At 48.0% G+C, this 20,314-nt stretch overlaps 1 protein-coding gene across 1 annotated transcript in view; it reads left to right on the plus strand.

Annotated features, from left to right (window-relative positions):
• The window catches only part of HMCN1 (hemicentin 1), a 157,914-nt gene that overhangs the window by 124,703 nt on the left and 12,897 nt on the right, over positions 1-20,314 (plus strand). The window contains 26 exon segments of the mRNA XM_050306823.1: positions 2,166-2,307; positions 3,139-3,283; positions 4,227-4,354; positions 4,700-4,856; positions 5,032-5,153; positions 5,356-5,520; positions 5,722-5,829; positions 5,939-6,076; positions 6,225-6,359; positions 6,584-6,853; positions 7,342-7,532; positions 7,885-8,098; positions 8,994-9,128; positions 9,595-9,785; positions 10,446-10,527; positions 11,578-11,847; positions 12,336-12,506; positions 13,048-13,218; positions 14,189-14,359; positions 16,088-16,258; positions 16,516-16,686; positions 17,253-17,423; positions 17,629-17,778; positions 17,954-18,091; positions 18,408-18,529; positions 19,319-19,556. Coding sequence (XP_050162780.1) covers positions 2,166-2,307; positions 3,139-3,283; positions 4,227-4,354; positions 4,700-4,856; positions 5,032-5,153; positions 5,356-5,520; positions 5,722-5,829; positions 5,939-6,076; positions 6,225-6,359; positions 6,584-6,853; positions 7,342-7,532; positions 7,885-8,098; positions 8,994-9,128; positions 9,595-9,785; positions 10,446-10,527; positions 11,578-11,847; positions 12,336-12,506; positions 13,048-13,218; positions 14,189-14,359; positions 16,088-16,258; positions 16,516-16,686; positions 17,253-17,423; positions 17,629-17,778; positions 17,954-18,091; positions 18,408-18,529; positions 19,319-19,556 — 4,267 coding nt within the window.

The raw sequence follows: 20,314 nt of genomic DNA on the forward strand, positions 1-20,314 counted from the left end.
TAGAAACAGAACTCACAGAAACATTCTGCATCTGAACAGTTAATTTCTTAATTGGATAGTGGAGTTTTTTTATGAAAACAAGGTTGAACAAGGCTTGGAAATAACATATAGGAGTACTTTTTACCTTAGTCTTCATTGGAAAACTCATGTTTTAAAAGTAGCACTTAATGAAAACAATGCATGAAAGGCAGCCACTGTTAAAAATATTCAGCAGGGCTCAAAGCAGCAGAGGAAGGCTGTGATGACCATAGGTACTGAGCTGGGAACCTGGGAATTAGCTTTATAATGTGAGTTCTCCTCTTGCCTCGTGGATTTATGTTTATATGTGAGGGCTGAGGCTTCTTGGGACCTCAAAGCTTATCTCATCCCAACCCCTGCCCTGGGCAGGGACACCTTCCACCAGCCCAGGTTGCTCCAAGCCCCGTCCAACCTGGCCTTGGACACTCCCAGGGATCCAGGGGCAGCCACAGCTCCTCTGGGCACCCTGTGCCAGGGCCTGCCCAGCCCTGAGCCTGTATTCCAGGTATATATACACATTCCAGGTATATATATACATTCCAGGTATCAGGAGAACATCAGTGTCCTTCCCAATGCCTGGTTGATTTCTCAACCTCAGAGAAATGTAATAACCTTCTATTACTAAACAACTGGGAAAGAAGTGCCCTTGGTGTGGAAAGGGAGGTGCTTATTGACATATCATCCTTCTTATCCTGGAAATCCTGAGATTTCACAGTGACAAGAGAAGTTTGGGGAAAGTCATGTTCTCAGGTTGCAGTGTTATTTCCATTTAAATCATCACTGCTGTTGGGAACTGCCTTCTGGTTTTGTTGTCTTCCACTGAGCAGATTTTGAGGTCTACAGTAGTATGAGTTCTGCTCTGGTCCCCTTCTGCTTCCTAAATGATGGAATTGTGCAGCACCACCTTTTTTGGTAGCAGAATTGTGGGAAGATCTGGCCTCCAGTAGCTTTAGAGTTCTGGCACTCTTCATTGATTTGGAAATGCACATTGAGAGTTAACAGAAGATGTAAGCAGGAGCCTCTTGACCTAGTCTGGCTTTATTTAACTTGCTGAATTTGTATTTTTTCCAAGATGGGTTTTCTGACATACTTGAGTAGAGCATAAGGATTAAATTATTATTATTATTATTAAGCTTTATCCCCTGTCTTCTGTCATCTATATGCTTCTGTTTAGAAACCATCACATAGGCTGTGTTCTGAACAGCAAATACCAGTGATTACCCAAAATCTGTCTCTAATCCACTCTGGGAGTGACTCATGTCACCGGAGAGGTTCCAACCCTGCTGTGTGTCCTGCATTGTAGGCTTGGAGCTGGTGCCTGGTACGAAACCAGTGTTGCAGGGTGCCAGTGAGAAGCAAGAGTTTCACCTCTCTGTAGTGCTCTGCTCAGACCCTTAGGCAAAAGAGTAGATGGGAATGTCAGCTTTCAATGCCATCCACAGGGTGGGTAGCTCATACTGGAAAAGCTTGAATTCCTGCCCTTTTTTTCTACTGAACTATATCCAGTCAGGTCTTTGAGTACTTGCAGCTGATGTTTCTGTCAGTCATTTGTGCAGACGTGGCCCAGACTGGCTGTGGTAAGAATGCTCTGACTGACCTGCCCTGGTGGCAGGGGCTGTGGAGTCACTGTAGGGCTGGGAAGAACTGCTGGATATCTGGATACAGAGCCTGTATCCAGAACTGTGGCTACTCAGCTCCTGGCTGGTGAACCTCACTGGCTAAGTCTCTGCTGGCTCCTACCTGAGCAGGACTGTGATGTTGGAAGAACAGTGTAGAGAAACTTGTATTCCTTCTGCCTGTAGTGTGCATAGATTAAAAGAATAATAATAAAAACATGAATCCTGTGTTGCTAGCTGCCCCTTTCTCTAAAAACTCACAAGCCCTTTGGCTGTATAGCCCAAAAGACTGTCTCCTTCAGGCACAAGTCCCAGGAAGGATTTCAAGGGGGAACCAGTAAGCAATGATAATTTTTTAAAACTTTGTTTACCCTCTTATCCTGAGGGATGTAAATGAAGTTAAGCCAGCAATAAATTATCTATGCCCTTTTTTAAGGTTTTCATTGCTCTGCAATGAAAGAATGTTCTGTCTTGGCCAGGAGGATGATGGTAAAGCTCTAAATGTGTCCATGTCTCTGTCTGTGCCCTCAGGGAACGCCGCGGGTCCGGATCCTATCGGGCGGGCGGTACCTGCAGATCAACAATGCTGACCTGGGGGACACAGCCAGTTACACCTGTGTGGCCAGGAACGTGGCAGGAGAGGTGACCAGGGAGTTCCTGCTCACAGTGCATGGTAAAATCATGGATCAGCCTTGTACACCTTCATCTTTGCATGGCGTTTCTGCAGGAGTTCAGACAGCAGGAAGCAAATATTAGTGATTTCTTTCTAGCCATGTGTGGGCCACTCAGGCCATGCCTAAACTTTGTATGGTCTCATGTGTCTGAGCCCACAGCTGTCCCCAAACTAAAGACCTGTTGGGGGCTCCCCATGGCTCGCTCTCCCTCTGTCTGTGCTTCCTGCTAATGGAGCTGCATCTGGCCATCATCCTGATAGGGAGTCAGGATACATTCAGAGTGAACCCCCAGATACAGGACAGAGAAATGCTCCTGGACAAATTCAGAGAGATTCTTTTGAAAGCATTTCACTGGCCCCTTGGGGACAGGGTTTCACAGCTGGCTTGGCCACTGGTTTGGAAGGTTACTTGAAACTTGTGGCAGCCTCTCTGCACCTGTAGCAGGATAGGACAGGGCCTGAGGGGCTCTGTGCTCAATACTTGTCCTGTGCTACCACTGCCCATCTTAGACCTGTTTATTTTCTCACCTCCAGTCTGATGAGAAAGTCTTCTGCTCTCACACTCGGGTGATGAGGATTTTTTTCCCTATTTCTGTTTGATTCCCACCCCATAACTTGCAGAGCTGACCTTTGCAGTGCATTTCAGCCAATGTTTCTTTCTCCTCCCCTGCTGCGCCGTGGCAGTTACAGTGTGCTGCTCAAAATGGTAAGAAATTTCTTCCTGTCTTTGCAGTGATCCCAAACTTGTTGCCTCTGTTCTTATGCGTTTAGTTTCAATCACTGCAGTGTAGAGTTATTTTCTTTGCATCATCAGCAATTTTCCCTCTGCAGTGGCTCCCACGATCCGGAGCGGTCCCCAGACTGCTGTGGTGCACATCAATGCTTCTGCCCTTCTGGAGTGTGCTGCACAAGGAGTCCCAGCCCCCAGAGTCACCTGGAGGAAGGATGGAGCTGTTTTCACTGGAAACAATACAAGGTATTGTCCAGAAGTCAGCATAAACATTCCTCATTGCTATTTAAGAATGTATTGATTACAGAAAATGTAATTAGACATCTATGACTTGGAAAGTAATTTTGTTTTCACAGATCAGAACTAATATTTATACTGTCATCTCAAATGTGGAAAAATACAGTGATAGAAAGTGTAATGTCATAGAATCATAAAATCACAGAAGGGTTTGGGTTGGAAGGGACTTTAAAGACCATCTTGTTGCAACCCCCTGCCATAGGTACTACTACAGAAAAGTAGCAGTACCAAAGGTTTCATCCTTTTATTTTTAAGGACAAGAAACCCCTTTTTTTAGAGCCAAATGTAATAGTAATTCTTCTAATATTAAAGATTTTGAACAGTAAAGGTGAATGATCTTTATATTTTATATATATATATATATATATATATATGGAGTTTTGGGATGAAGAAAAGCAATGTCATGTAGGCCAAAAGCTAATAGAGTGTATTCTATATTTTTTAATACATAAAACTTTTCATACGTGTTCTAGTACCAACTTTTATTATAGTGAATGGTTTCTATCTTCTGATGGTTTTTAAGGGAAGCAGTTTGACATTTTCTAGAACTGAGCAAATGTAAGGAATTCAGTTACATTTTAAAGAAAAAGTACAAGTGTTCATTAGGGTTTATTAAGGTTAAATGAGGAACCATAAAAAAGGGGTTTGACCATTTTCTGTAAATACAGTATGATTTATGTGAAATCACTATGTCACCTAGATTTCATCATTCCTCTGGGAAGGAGTGAAATCAGAATAAGTGCAATGAAGGAGAAAACTCCGTGTGGTCAAATAGAGACACCCTGTGTTTAGGCCACTGGTTGTGTTCTGAGTCATCTTTCCTCAGCACTGCCAGGATAACCCGTGGCCCTGTTGGTTGGAGAGTGGACAGCAGTCTTTGGCTTTGTCTCAGGTACTCGTTGTTGGAGGATGGGTCCCTGCACGTCCACTCAGCACAGGTAGCTGACACCGGGAGATACGTGTGTATGGCCACCAACAGCGCCGGCACCGAGCGCAGGAGGATCGACCTGCAGGTCCTGGGTAAAATGGGACCCTTGCAACTCTGAAATACACTTACACCCATTTTAAAATAGCCCTTTTGAGCTGCATTGGTAAAAACAAACAGAGAAGAAATGTCTAGCCTTAGGAATATAACCCAAATGTTCATGAGAAGAAAATATTTATTCCTTGTCTTGAACTAGAAAGACCTGACACGTCTTATGCTACCCGTTCAGTAGGTTTGCTACTGTCAATTTACCCCTTATAAAAATTAAGTCAGTGTGTTCAGACAGTTCAGCTCAATATATTTAGGTGTGAGAGAGATGTGTGGGCACATAAATATCTCTGTATAATTATTCTGAATAATTAGGCTTTGTTTGTCCTCAGTTCCTCCAACGATTGCTCCTGGGCAGACGAATATCACAGTTACTGTAAATGTGCAAACCACTTTGCCTTGTGAAACCACCGGAATTCCCAGACCAGCAGTTAGCTGGAAGAAAAATGGGCACCTGCTTAGTGTTGACCAGAACCAGAATACATACAGGTGAGACGTGTTTTCTTTTCCCTATGGATTTAAAGTTCTAAGGGATGATTTTGGCACTTTAAGAATCTAGCCATGCATAAATGTAATCTTGTGTAGCCAGCAAATTCAGTGGGCTGATGACCTGAAAAGGAAAGAAGTGTTTCAATGGCTTTCACTTTCTTTTTTCTTTGTTCAGACTTCTGTCTTCGGGTTCCTTAGTAATCTTTTCTCCCACGGTGGATGACACTGCTGTCTATGAGTGCTCTGTGTCAAATGATGCAGGAGAAGATCAAAGAGCCGTTGAGCTCACTGTTCAAGGTAGAGGGGATATTGCTGTTACATGTGTGTGGCCCCCAGAATTTCTTTGGGGCGTTCCAATGTTGAGATGAGACTTTCATTTCATTCCTTTATGATACTGATATCCATAAGTCTCTGGTATTCCCAAGAAAGATAAGTTATTTCCAAGAATTTATAAAAGTGAACATGGGCAAGTAACCTTTGTACTGCTGTTCATTTCCAGTGCCCCCATCCATAGCAGATGAAGCCACAGACCTTCTGGTAACAAAGCTGTCCTCAGTCCTGATTTCCTGCACTGCCTCTGGAGTTCCTGTCCCCTCACTCCATTGGACTAAAAATGGCATAAAACTGCTTCCCAGAGGAGATGGCTACAGAATTCTCTCCTCAGGTACTGTGCTGCAGAGAACCAGTGGGAGGGAGAGTACAGTTGGGCATATCTTGAAGTAATTAATTACATCAATGCAAACAACCCCCCAAAATCCCCTCTCCAATATCTTAGAATAAAAATATGGACCTCCTAGGAGGGATGCTGAGGGAGATTTGTGTGAGTAGAGAGTGCAGCTTGTGTTTGATGCTGTCTGTGCCCCAGGAGCTGTGGAGGTACCCTCTGCCCAGCTGACCCACGCGGGCCGGTACACGTGCGTGGCCCGGAACGCCGCCGGCACTGCCCACAGGCACGTCACGCTGCACGTGCAGGGTAAGGTGGGGGCTCTTGATTCAGCCTGCTTGGGTTATGCAGTTTTAGTTATCTTCTCTATTTTTCTAACCTTGAAGGTTCAGCCTAGTGCCTTTCCCTTTTCCCACAGAGCCACCAGTTATCCAGGCTCAGCCAGGGGTGTTGGATGTCATCATGAACAATCCCATCCTGCTGCCGTGTGAGGCCATGGGCACCCCTCAGCCCGTGATCACGTGGCAAAAAGAGGGCATCAACATCATCACCTCAGGTATCCTAACCCTGGAACTCAGCCTGCTTGCTGTCACTCAGACACTGACATTCTCTTTTCTGATGTTCAGGCTTGAGTTCCTCCTGTCTATTCATTTAAAAACAAAAAACAAACCAAAAGGGTCATACTTGGCTTATATTTGTTTTAGGCAACAGGTACAAAGTTCTTCCGAGTGGCAGTTTGCAGATTGCCAGAGCAGCTGTGGAAGATGCTGGCACTTATATGTGCATTGCTCAGAATCCAGCTGGCACTGCTCTGGGGAAGATCAAACTGAAAGTTCAAGGTAAATCATCTTTTAAGCTCTTTCTGTTGGTCCAACCACAATTCTGGGCAGTTGAAAGGGACCTGGTGCTTTCCTGTTTGCCATGACACTGAATAGAGCCCAGGAGGTTTATTCCCTATAGTTCTGTGTCTACTTCAGGATCAAAACATGCTTTCAGGAGTATTTTCACTGAGAAGAAAAGCATTCCATGTTTCTAATTCTTTAAAGACTTTAATTCCTTTCAGTTCCTCCTGTTATCAAGTCCCACCCGAAGGAATACGTTGTTCCCGTTGATCAGTCTGTCACTCTGCGGTGTGAGGCTGAGGGCTCCCCTGGGCCGGAGATCAACTGGCACAAGGACGGGCAGCAGATCCTGGAATCCCTGAGGAGGAGGGTGCTGAGCACTGGTGCCCTGCAGATCGTGTTGGTGCAGCCCGGGGACAGCGGCCGCTACACCTGCACAGCCACCAATCCGGCGGGGTCCAACTCCTCCAGCATGGAGCTGGCTGTGCATAGTAAGGAATTCCTGCCTGGCACAGGGGGAGACACTGGAACAGCTTGTCCAGGGAGGTTGTGGAAGTTTCCCTGGAAATGTCCAAGGCCAGGTTGGACGGGGCTTGGAGTAACCTGGGCTGGTGGAAGGTGTCCCTGCCCAGGGCAGGGGGTGGGATGAGATAAACTGGAAGATCCCTTCCAACCCAAACCATTCTGGGAATCTATGATAAGTGGGACTGCAGGGAAGTGCTGTGTGGCCCCCTGGAAAGTGAGGAACTAGGATGAATGGGAGGAATTCAGGAAAATTGTGCATCTTAATAGGGTAGTGTTGCTGTGTTGTGGTGTCAGCCAGTTGCTTGAATTTAGGAATGTGGTCATTGGTGGTGGTCACTGATGGAGACAGACAGTACAGGAGATCCAGGCAGTGTTCCCTTCAGTCCGGTGTTGCCCTTACAGGAGTGCTGGGATAATGCACAGAGGTAAATCTTTGTAATAAACTTCTCCACAGTTCCCCCCAGGATCCGCAGCACAGACACACAGTACACGGCCACGGAGGGCTCCCAGGCTGTCCTGTTCTGTATGGCTGATGGGATTCCAGCACCAACAATCAGCTGGAAGAAGGACAATATGCTGTTAACAGAGATAGTGGGAAAATACTGGACTGTGCCAGGTGGAGACCTCATTTTGGACAATGTTGTTGTAAGTTCCCTCAATCTAAGCTATTACTGGACAGGTTTGGCAGTGATAAAATCCACCTCTGGATTAGCCAAAGTTTTATTTCGATTTCTTGTTCTTAATATTACAAAGTCTTTATGAAAGTTTTGTTTTCCACTGAGGAGTAAAATCTGTGAGGAATATGGAGTGGTAAAATCTCAGGAATGGTGAAAAGAAGTGTTGGTCATACTTAAGAGTCTGGAGCAGTGAAAGAGCTCAACCGAGCATTTCTGCTGAAGGCTTGTTCCAGACCTTTTAAGATTCTCTTATTGTTAGGAGTTGCAGTGTCGTATAGGGTATATCACAGCTGAAATTGCCCCAACATGTTTCCTTGCAGCCTGAAGACTCTGGTAGTTACACCTGCGTGGCTGCCAATGCTGCCGGGGAGGACGCACACACGGTCACCCTGACAGTTCTTGTGCCGCCAGCCTTCACTGAACTGCCTGGAGATGTAGCTTTGACCAAAGGAGAACAGCTCAGGTTAACCTGCAAAGCAACTGGGATACCTGTACCCAAAATAACATGGACCTTCAACAATAACATCATTCCGGGTGGGTAACACCAGGTCCCCAGTGGCCCTTCTGCTCCAGAGTTTTGTCCCATGCAGCATTGCAGTTAGTTCAACATAAGGAAGAAGAAAAATCTAGAGCGAACAAGCCTGTTAGTGATTGTGTGAGGAATATCTTCAATGTTATGCAATCATATAATTAAGTGGCCTCTGAGAAAAAGCTGTAAGGAAGATAATTAAGAAATTGTTCCTTTTCTATAGCCAATAATGTAGCACATCAAAACACTCAGTATCAGCAACTAATAAACAAAACTAAGGAATGACTTCAGTGAACAGATACATGTGGGCAAATGTCACAGCAGTGGCTTTCTGTGCACTCCTTGATGAACGCTGAGGGTGGATGGGGAGAGGGAACCCCAGAGCAAGAGGCCTTTCCTTTTACCCCTTGCCCTCCCCCTCTCCTCGTCACCCCACGGCACCTCATGGCCCCCCAGAGAGACCACAGACACCAGCAGCAGGCAGGTGAGAAGCAGGCAGAGAGGCTTTATTGTTCTGGGTAACGACTTAAATACCTTTTGGGGAGATCACAAGGTGACCACTGAGAGTCAAGGAGGTCTTACAAACAGCCAATTACAAGAAAGGGTTAACAACCAATAGATGAGCTTCCAGCTATCTCTTCGATATTCCAAAGATACAGGTAAGGGATCTTGGGAACAAGAAGGGTTACACAAAGAGTTACACCATTTTGGAAGCGTGCTCACTTTAACAACATTACAATTTCTACATCCTTTTATATATAGCAGAGTTATCCCAACAACTCCTGGGGTGTCTCAGAACTGCAGTGTCACGGGGCCCTGAGCAGTGCTGCTGAACAGAAACCCTGTGGTGACCTGTGTGTGTGAGCCCTGGCAGTGACCCTCTACCTGTGCTCCCTCCAGCTCAGTACGGTGATGTCCATGGACACAGTGAGCTGCTCATTGACAAGGTCTCCAAGGACGACTCCGGGACCTACGTGTGCACAGCAGAAAACACAGTGGGCTCCATCAAAGCCATTGGGTTTGTGTATGTCAAAGGTATGTGAAGTGCCAGCAGCTCTGGGCACCATTGGGCAGTTTCACAGAGCCAGCTGTTTTGAGAGTGGAGTTGGAATGCTTTGGATTGGAAGAGTCTGTAAAATTAACGTCATTCCACCCCCTGCCATGGGCAGGGACACCTCCCACTAGCCCAGGTGGCTCCAAGCCCCATCCAACCTGGCCTTGGACACTTCCAGGGATCCAGGGGCAACCACGGCTTCCCTGGGCAACCTGTGCCAGGGCCTGCCCACCCGCACAGGGAAGAATCCCTTCCCAATATCCCATGTGACCCTGAGTTCTCTCAGTTTAAAACCTTTCCCCCTAGCATTTGATACCTCATCTATGACTAAATGGAAACACTGAAACAGGTTGAAATTTCCACTTCAGAAAGGCAGAGGTGAATGATCCCAACCAGCAATCTCACTGAGTGCATTTTATTTTGCCTCTGCCATCCCTGGTGTCCCAGAGCCCCCAGTGTTCAAGGGGGATTTCCACTCCAGCCGAGTTGAGCCCTTGGGGGGCAATGCCATGTTGAACTGCGAGGTCAGGGGAGATCCCCCTCCAACCATCCAGTGGAGCAAGAAGGGAGTTGGGGTCCAGATCAGCAACAGGATCCGACAGCTTATCAACGGTTCCCTTGCCATCTACGGCACTGTGGTGAGTCCTGCTCTGCTACCAGGAGCTTCATATTACTCAAAGTATTCCAGAGCACATTGTTTGGGAAGAGGGAGGCTACACATCTAATCCACTTTTGCTTTTGCCTTTAACAAATGTTTTAATTCAGACTAGAATTAGACTCAAAGGACTGAGACCAAAAAGAACAGGGGGTCATAGTTCTCTTTGGTTGTCGGAGGACCTGAATCTGTGTGTTAATTGTTGGTGTGTTGGTCATGCCCAATCAAATGGGGCTTTTGCTTTTGACCTTAGAAGAGCCTGGGTTCTACAAAGTTGGGTCAGCAAGTGCATTCTCCTTGAGCAAATATCTCAGCATCTAAATTCCTAATATGAAGAATAAGGCCCTTTTTTTCCCCGTTAACTCTTGTCTGTGTTTTGAAATGGGGTTAAAAATAGCAACTCCCTTGAGTTCCTTTAAGTTTAAAAAATTAATTTGATCATCAGCATGAAGGAGTTGATGGAAATGAAAAATGGAATGATAAAAATAATGCACCACATCAGCTTACTGTTAATGAAGGCAAAATGTTGAGGTACTGCAGGATCTAACAGCAGAGCCCTTCAGACCCAGGGAGTGCTGCCTTGTGTCACAGAAATTTCCCTCTCGGGAGGGGCACTGAACACTGACCCCGTTTTGTTCTCCAGGATGACGATGCTGGTGACTACAAGTGTGTGGCTACCAACGAGGCCGGGGTGGTGGAGCGCAGCCTGACCCTCACACTGCAGAGTAAGGCCCGGGGAGGGGGAATGCCGCAGATGGGGGTGATCATCTGCCCGTGGATAGTGGAGGCAGCTCCCAGGGAAGGTTTGGAGTTTGGGCAATGCTGTGTAGGTTAAGACTTGTCTCATCGTTCATAAAATCATAAAAGGGCTTGGGTTGGAAGTGACTTTAATGATCACCTGCCATGGGCAGGGACACCTTCCACTAGACTGGGTTGCTCCAACCTGACCTTGAGACTTCCAGGGATGGGGCAGCCACAGCTTCTCTGGGCTGTGAGAAGATTCATCCTGAATATTTAAGTGTCTGGTCTAAGCTGTGATTAAAGTTAAAGAAGAGAAGGATGCAGAAGGGGATTGAGACTCATCTTAGAAACCAGCTTCAAGGAGAGCAACTGCAGGCCTTCTGAAAGGGCCTGTTTCTCCTGGTTAACTAGAGAGGATGTTTCTACAACTGGATTGAACTAGACTCTCAGCTTCTAAAGTAAGAAATTTATGGGAGACAAATCCCAGTTTTTAGTGACAATGTTTTATTTTTGGCAGAAATAATATGGTAAATTTTTTTTTTTTTGCTAGTGGGAGAATTTCTAAACATCCCCTTCCTACTGTAGCCTCAAGTACCATGGGTCTGTTACTTATGTCTTAGTTGCTTCTGGACATGATTAACAGTATCTTCCTGTTTGATGAAAAAACCTATGTTTTAATAATAAAGACGACCATGTGCTCTTATAGTGGGACCCCAATCCCAGCTTTGGTCCTCAGATGTTTAAACCATGTTAAACCAGCCTATTGTGAGCACTGTAACATGTGTGTGTTAGGAGGCACTTGGAGACCAAATTTAGTGGTGAACATGATGATGGTTGGACTCTGTGATCTCAAAGGTCTTTTCCAGCCTTAAGGATCCTGTGATTCTGTTTTACCAGTGGAAGATCAAGAATAATAATTTTAGTCAAAGTAAACTGACTTAAGGTTTCTTTGTGCTCGTTGTGGCCAGCCCTTTGATATGAAATCAGTAAGGAGCTGTGTGAAGTGCTGTTGCCTGAAGATCTGTCCCTTGCAGGCCCCCCGGTGATCACCGTGGAGCCTGTGGGCACCGTCGTGGACGTGGGTGCCACGGCACTGCTGCACTGCCAGGCCAGGGGGGAACCTGCCCCTGCCATCAGCTGGTCCCGGCAGGGCCAGCCCGTGGTGAGCGACGACAGGGTGGCCGTGCTGTCCAACGGCTCCCTGCGCGTGGCGGCCGCGCGGCGCGAGGACACGGCCCGGTACGAGTGTGTGGCCAGGAACCTCCTGGGATCCGTCCTCGTCACAGTGCCCCTCACGGTCCAGGGTACGTGCACAGCACATCCAGTGGTGGCTTCCACTCTGGCCCGTTACATCCTTACCTGAGGTCCAACGTGGCCAAGATTTTATCTCTTCCACATTTTATGGATAAGATATTTGATCTTATCTTCCTTATAAGGTCTAAGTTAAGCCTTGTCTGAGATGTCAGTGGGATTCTGTTTCATGACGTTTTATTCCATTGTACTCATCCTGCTGGGTGAGGCAGAGGGTGTGGAGTGAGAGACATAAATAATAATGGAAAGGGTCTTGAACTAGACCCCGTGCTCAGAACACATCACTGAACTGTGCCTCTAAAGAACAGCCTTCAGAGCATAAGCAATAATTGTCTGTGAGCTGCAGGAAGATATTTCTGCGGCAGTGAAGACATGAAGTGAGTTTGATTTCCAAGTATGGCTCAGGAAGAGCATTTCTCACTCATCTAAGAGAGTTTTAATCCCGAGCACGTTACAAGCAGCCTCCCTGTTCCCACTGCAGTGCACGGCGGGTTCTCCAGCTGGCTGGAATGGCGGGCGTGCAGCGTCACCTGTGGCCAGGGGCTCCAGGAGCGGGTCCGGCAGTGCAACAACCCCCTCCCAGCCAACGGGGGCAGGAGCTGTGAGGGGCCCCACGCCGACGTGCGCAGCTGCCACAACAGACCGTGCCCAGGTACTCCCTCAGTCACGGGTGGAATCCCAGAATGACCGGGCTTGGGAGGGACCATAATGACCATCTCACTCCACCTCTGCCATGGGCAGGGACACCTCCCACTATTCCAGGTTGCTCCAAGTCCTGTCCAGCCTGGCCTGGGACACTTCAGGGATCCAGGGGCAGCCACAGCTTGTCTGGGCAACCTGTGCCAGGGCCTGCCCACCCTCACAGGGGAGAATTCCTTCCCATTATCCCATCTGCCCTCTGGCAGTTTAAAACCATTCCCCCATGTTCTGTCACTGTCTGCCCATGTAAAAAGTCTCTCTCCCTCTGTTTTATAAGCCCTGTTTAAGAATCAAAAGGCCATAGTGAATTGATACTTTTAATGTGCCTTGTGTTGTGCCCATGTCATGAACCATCACCATCACAGATCTTCATGGCAGAGTCATTTTTCTAAGCAGTTGGAACTGATTTTGTCTTTCATGTAAAGAAAGAGGAATTTTCATTAAATACGAAAAAATACTGCTTCATGAAAACTGGGGGTGTTTCTGTTTCTCAGTGGATGGCAGCTGGTCGGAGTGGGGGCCGTGGGAAGAGTGTTCCAAGAGCTGTGGACACGGCAACAGGACCAGGAGCAGGACCTGCAGTGCCCCCCCGGCCCAGCATGGCGGGGAGCCCTGCAAGGGCAGTGCTGTGGAGTCAGTGATGTGCAATGTCAGGCCTTGCCCAGGTAAAACGCGAGGAGTTTAAGTTATTTGCATAAGGGGTGTCATATATACATTTCTTTTTTGTCTCCAAACCCATATTCTCTCAGCTTATTTAAGTTGGGGTGTTTTTGTTTTAAAATTGGTTGTAATTCACTGAATGGCACTAGTTCTTGGAAACAGGAATCACAAAAGTAACTGCAAGGAATATTCTCAGCAAATTTTTTTTTTTTTTACATCAGTAAAAATGTAAATTTTGTGTGTTGATGTTTTCCAGTACTTGATACTCACATTCTCACAGAATAAATTCACTACTCTAAAACCTCTTCTGCAAAACCAGTTAAAAAACCCCATATCCAAATCACCAACTATTTAAAAACCATGTAAATAATGACAATTGGTAATTTATTACTTTATCTGTATATTTTCCTCTATTGTTTTTATTTTCAGCCACATCTTCCTCCCAACTGTCTGAACATTCAGGTTCCTTCCTGTTTCATCAGTACTGCCCACATTGGAGACGTAGTAGTTTATTCAGAACCTTCACCACTGAGATGTCCCCTTCTGTCCAATTTTCGCTGTACTGATTTTTCCCTTTTCCCCGGGCTCTGCTACCACGATGATTCCAAATGTTCATCTATGGGTCCGAGACTTATTTCTCTAGATTTTGGCAGCAGAAACAGCTCTGGGTGCTGTTTGTTGGTGACCCTGAAGCTGTGTGCCAGCTTTGGCCAGGCTGTCCTTCCCCTCCTCAGACCTCCAGCCCACCTGGGGAACTTGGGAGATGCCAGATTTGCTCAAGTGTCCACAGGGTCACAGATATGCTGAGCTGGAAGGGACCCACAGGGATCATCAGGTCCAAGCCCTGGCCCTGCACAGACACCCCAGCAATCCCACTGATCCATTTCAGCTGTTTCTCAAGGCAGAGGTTCCGAGGACACCCTCAGGGAGGGCGGTGTTGCCGTTGGCGGTGTGTGACGTGTGCTGCCTTTGCAGTGGCCGGGGAGTGGAGCCCGTGGCTGCCGTGGGGCCCGTGCAGCGAGACGTGCGGGCAGGGCACGCAGAGCCGGGCGCGGCTGTGTGCCAGCCCTGCCCCGGCGCACGGCGGGCCGCGCTGCCGCGGCGCCGACACCCAGCTGCAGCTGTGCCAGCCCAGACGCTGCCCAGGTGAGGGGCACTGCCCACACACTCACACCGGCTTGTGTTCAGCGCTTGCTGGCTCTAAACCTGTAGGACTGCAGAAATTCCCCTTCTAGGCTTCTACTGTCCTGGCCCCTGTCGCATGCTTAGCCTCCCTCCATAGACCCTAGGGCTGGGATTTCTTCTCCTCTCCTTGCTTCTCTTCCTTTACCCCTCAAAAGCAGCAATTTAAATCCTTGGTAGTTAAATTACAGGTTTCCCCAACATTTATCTTTTAAAAATGTTCCTGGGATCTGTTATTCATTTATCCTTTCCTTCCACATTTTCGACGAGTGGATAGGAAAAGTCACGATTTTGAAATAGGACCTCTATATTTGGCTGAGTGCAGGGATAACCAATGGAAGTTCCATGGAGAGGAATGTGCAGTAGCTCAGACTGAGCCTTCTGGCTTCACGCTCCCTTTTTCATGTACCAGATCCTACGTTGAGTCCCCACTGTGACCACAACTGGTAGGAGGGAGAACAGACCTCATGGTAGTGGAGCACCTGAAGGCCCCATGTTGCATGTTTATCCAGCTCCATGTGCTGCTGCTGAGCATGCTGTTGTTTACAAATGAATTGGGACTACTCAGCCTCTTAGCCCCCAACTCCAGTGCTCACATGGATATGCTCCTGACAGTTTGTGTCACCACATCTTAGGAGACCAGAGACCCCCCCCTGCTCAGCTGCTCAGACCTGCCCCATGTGAGATCACTGAGTAGTAATGTCCATTGGTGCTGGATATTGTTATCCAAACTGCAGAGCCAGTAAATCACAGATGGGTTAGGAAGGGGGTGGAGAAGGTGGTGATGGCTCCATCTTCAGACAGTGCAGCTGCAGCCAGAGGATGAGGATTCTGGTCAGGCTTACAGGTTATTTAAAAGACAGGCCTTCTCTTTCTCTCACTGTCACTCCTGGAAATCATAGAACCATGGAATCCTAAAATGGGTTGAGTTGGGGAGGGACTTAAAGATCATCCAGTTCCAACCTCCTGCCGTGGGCAGGGACACCTTCCACTATTCCAGGTTGCTCCAAGCCCCATCCAGCCTGGCCTTGGACACTTCCAGGGATCCAGGGGCAACCACAGCTTCTCCGGGCAACCTGTGCCAGGGCCTGCCCACCCTCTCGGAGAAGAATTTCTCCCCAGTCTCCCATCTATCCCTGCCCTCTCGCCGTGGGAAGCTGTTCCCCCTTGTCCTGTCTCTTCAGGCCCATGTCCGAAGTCCCTCTTTAGCTCACCTGGAGCTCCTTTAGGCCCTGGAAGGCTGCAATAATGTCACTCTAGAGCCTTCTCTCCAGGCTGAACAATCCCAACTCTCTCAGCCTTTCCTCTCAGCAGAGCTGCTCACTCCCCCTGATCATCTCAGTGCCTCCTCTGGACTCTCTCCAGCAGCTCCATGTCCTTGCTGTGCTGTTCCCCAGGGCTGGAGGCAGCTCTGCAGGGGGGTCTCACCTGAGGGAGCAGAGGGGCAGAATCCCCCCTGCCCTGCTGCCCACGCTGGGGGATCAGCCCAGGGCACAGGGGGTTCTGGGAGCCAACATACAGCAGAAATCCTCACCCAGCAGAAATCCCAGGTTCCTATGTAGGAATCCCTGTGTAGCCGAGATGTTCTGGAGAGAGTCTGAGACCTCCCACTGTCAGTTTTCCTGAGGTAGCACTGCTTTGCTTTGTTCTTCCCGAAGTCAGACTGTAACTGTGCCGTGGCTCTGTCCGCAGTGGATGGGAAGTGGGCCCCCTGGAGCAGCTGGAGCGCCTGCAGTGTGTCCTGCGGGGGGGGCAGCAGGCAGAGGACGCGGCTCTGCTCGGACCCGGCCCCGCAGTTCGGGGGACACAGGTGTGAAGGGAGCGACATTCAGATGGATTTCTGCAACAGCGATCCCTGCCCCAGTAAGTGCTCTGGGTTGGGCTGCTCACCCCCTCCCTGGCTCTGGGGCTGTGCAGGAGGGGAGGGATGCACTCCACAAGTCACACACTCTCACAAAAATCAGGGGGCTGAATGGATCCCTTTCTTAGCTCTGGTTCTTTTTATTTTGGGAAAAGAGATTAAGAAGTTACTCTCCAGTGGAAGTGTTTTCCTTGCTTTACTATCTGGTTTTAAACCACTGTTACTAAGAAGACAGATCAGATGTGACTTGTTTTTTCAGTCCATGGCAACTGGGGCCCATGGAGCAGCTGGGGCACCTGCAGCCGCACGTGCGGCGGGGGCCAGACGCGGCGGCACCGCAGCTGTGACAACCCGCGCCCAGCCAGCGGCGGCAGGGGCTGCGCTGGGCCGGACGTGCAGAGCCAGAGGTGCAGCACCGACCTGTGCCCAGGTGAGTGCTCACTACAGCAGGGCGAAGGCAGCTTGCCCTGGAAGGCATCCCGTAACGTGTGGGGGATTTTCATACTATGGAAGGAATGTGGACCATCCCTGGGAGTGTCCAAGGCCAGGTTGGACGGGGCTTGGAGCAAACTGGGCTGGTGGAAGGTGTCCCTGCCCAGGGCAGGGGGTGGGACTGGATGGACTTTAAGGCCCCTTCCCACTCAAACCATTCTGGGATTCTGTGAAAATCTTTCTAATTCCTTATGATTTCATACAATCTAATAATCCTCTCCCTTTTTAAATGACTGTCACCTGACAAGGATTTTGTCCTTCACATGTTAGATTTTCCCAAAAGGAGAGGAATAAATCAAACCAGGACATAGCATATGAAAATGTCTCCTCCAGTATGTTTCTGAAGGAGAAGGCTCTCACCTGTCCATTAAGGTGGTTTGGTCATCCTTTGAGCTATTCCTTTAACACATTGCTTCCCTCAGGAAGGAATGAACTTACGCATAACGGATGCAGTCTGAAACATTTAAACTGAAAAATGGCTTTCTTCATTCTCTGTTTCTCCAGTGGATGGGAACTGGGGGCAGTGGCAGCCATGGAGCCCGTGCTCTGCCTCCTGTGGAGGGGGAGAGCAGAGCCGGGTGCGCCTGTGCAGCAGCCCAGCCCCATCGATTCGGGGCCGGCCCTGCCCCGGGGACTCCTCCCAGATATCCCAATGCAACATCCATGCATGTCCCGGTGAGTTCATTTACAGCTTGTGCAGTGTGGGGAAAGCCTGTGGCTCTCCTGATTTCACTGGTGCTCTCTCACGTCTTGCCCAGATGACCGAGTAATTTAAATTTTTGCCTTTAAACCTCCCCTGCAATTTCAGCCTAATTCAATTTCCCCTACAATATCCAACAGCGCATATCATGCGGCCCCTTTTTTTCCCTCCCCTGCACAGGTGGGCCTACCCGTGCTAAGGGCAGCATCACTGGCAACATTAATGATGTGGAATTTGGGATTGCTTTCCTGAACGCCACGGTGACGGACAGCCCAGACTCTGATACCAGAGTCATACGGGCAAAGATCACAAACGTCCCTCGGAGCATTGGTAGGCTTTTTCACTTTTATCATTTTTTTTTTTGCTCTGAGTACACCAATACATCCTGTCTTCTGGTTTAGATCTGAAGGGTTACCTTAGTTTTAGGTCTTCATTCACTCCTGGGGATGTGGGTCACATGATGCTCGGATTAAAGCTCCCTGATGTTCTGCGGTCACTCTTTCAGGCCCAGCCATGAGAAAGCTCGTTTCCATACTCAGCCCAGTTTATTGGACAAGTGCCAAAGAAATTGGAGAAGCAATGAACGGGTTCACGCTCACTGATGCTATCTTCAAGAGAGAAACTCAAGTGGAGTTTGCAACTGGTGAGTTCCCTGGGATAGACCAGCTCTTTCCATGTCATTAAGCTGGATAGATCCTTAAAGAATAGCACAGGACCATTGCTGAAACTTGAGTCTTGTGCTCCCACCAGTATTTTCTGAGTGACTGTGCCTGAGGCTTAAATACAGCCTTTAGAGCTGTGGTTTGAAACATGCCATGGTTTTTGTGATGGGCCGTGGTACACCTTAGAAAATGCAAGCATAAAGTAACTCGTCAGGGGGTTCCAGTTCAGATGGCCTGTGGTGACAGGAGTCTCTGGTTGGGAAGGTGGATACACCAAGGTGCTCTGACAATCCCCAGGTGAGATCCTGCGGCTGACACAAGTGGCGCGGGGCCTGGACTCCGACGGGGCCCTGCTCCTGGACGTGGGTGTGAGCGGCCACGTGCTGCAGCTCCCAGCCCTGGCTGATGTCAACATGAAGGTAAAGCTGCCATCCCTCCCTCCCTCCCTCCTCATCTAGACTGAAGCAGTAGACACTAACTCCTGAAAACTGTTGTACTGCATGTGGCTTGTTTTGTGCCTGGTTTAAGCGACAGATGCTGATGTTGCCTTTGAAAGCAAAAAGTTTTCCTCAGGCAGGTGATGCTGGTCTCTCAAGAATCTGAGATGTTGGCAGGTGGTGCTGAGAAGGGTCTTCAGGGTAGTTATTCCAGGCACGTCGGTGTTGCTTTTGGTAGAGCTGGAAAGGGGCATCTTTGGCCTCTCTAATTTAGTCATTAGTTAGTGGTAGTTAACCAGTATTTCACTGTATTAATCCCACTGTACAATAAATACACGTGAAGTTGTTGATATTTTGCTACACTGCAATATATTGTATGTCCAATATTTATACCTCTTTTTAGTGACAGAATTTTTCTCTATTGAGTGTTTATTTAACACGTTTGTTGGTATCTGACTTAGAACACAAACAAAACGTTCAAAAGACTGTTATTAAAGAGTAAGATCATTTTCAGGTTTTTGGCAGTGCTGTGGCCTCCATCATCAGTCTCCTCAGTACATCAGTCTGTTTCTTATGTAAAGCAATGCACCAGGTGCTGTTAAGGTTCAGCAGTTAAAATATAAGAGTGGAAAGGACATGTGTTGTTTGAAATAGCATTTGTTCAGCTGTTAAGATAAAACCCTTTCTCTGAACTCTCATGCAACTTTAAAATGCAAGATGGCACAGGTTTTGGCTGCACTCAGCAGCTGATGCCCAAATCCTGCTGTTCAGGATTACACAGAGGACTACATCCAGAGTGGCCCAGGGCAGCTGTACGCCCACTCCACCCGGCTCTTCACCGTGGATGGAGTCAGCGTTCCCTACACTTGGAACCACACTATCACCTACGACTACACCAAGGGGAAGATGCCCTTCCTGGTGGAAACACTCCACGCTTCCTCCATCGCAACGGACTACAATCCACTGGAAGAAGCTGTGGCTTTCAAAATCCAGGCTTCCATTGCAAAAGGTACTGCTCTAGTCTTTCCCAGAAATCAACCAATGGAAAAATAACATCTTCTTCTCCTGGAATTCATTACCTATAGTCTCAAAAGGAAATTCAGTGACAATTGGGTAACTTTATTGTAGATCTTGAGAACCTGCCTGTCTCAATAATGTACCCACAGCCTAACACCTAAGAGCTACTGCAGTTTGCACTTCCTCCACCCCTGGTTCTCATCCACACTGCCAAAGGCATCTCCAGCAGCCTCAGAGTTAACCTGAAATAGTTCCATTTCCTTGCATGTCCCTTTCATTCTCTAAAAGGAAATTATCATGGAATCCCAGACTGGTTTGAGTTGGAATGGACTTTAAAGTCCATCCAGTCCCACCCCATGCCATGGGCAGGGACACCTTCCACCAGACCAGGTTTCTCCAAGCCCCATCCAACCTGTCGCTTTTGTGTGGGGTCAGGTGTTGGTGGGTTTTATGTTTGGATTTATGTTCCCATACCTACTAAGAAAAAGGGTTGTGTATTTTCTCCTCCCAGCAAAACCCACATGAATGTAAATCAGGTAGTAGTGAGGTGGAACTTGCAGTCACTCCAAGGGGAACCTCCACACACCATTTAATGTTATTCAAACCAGCATAAAACGTGTACTACTGACTTTTACAGCCCAAGTAGAAAAACTGCTAAAGGCTGGATTTAAAAGCTTCGGTTTTGCCATTCAAGTATAGTAAATACATTATAAATAGCTGGGCTGCAATTCTTAATGCTAAAGTAATAAA

This window comes from Myiozetetes cayanensis, unplaced genomic scaffold (genome assembly GCF_022539395.1).
Source record: "Myiozetetes cayanensis isolate MyiCay16 unplaced genomic scaffold, myiCay2020 scf12, whole genome shotgun sequence".
In the NCBI taxonomy this organism is placed as follows: Eukaryota; Metazoa; Chordata; class Aves; order Passeriformes; family Tyrannidae; genus Myiozetetes; species Myiozetetes cayanensis.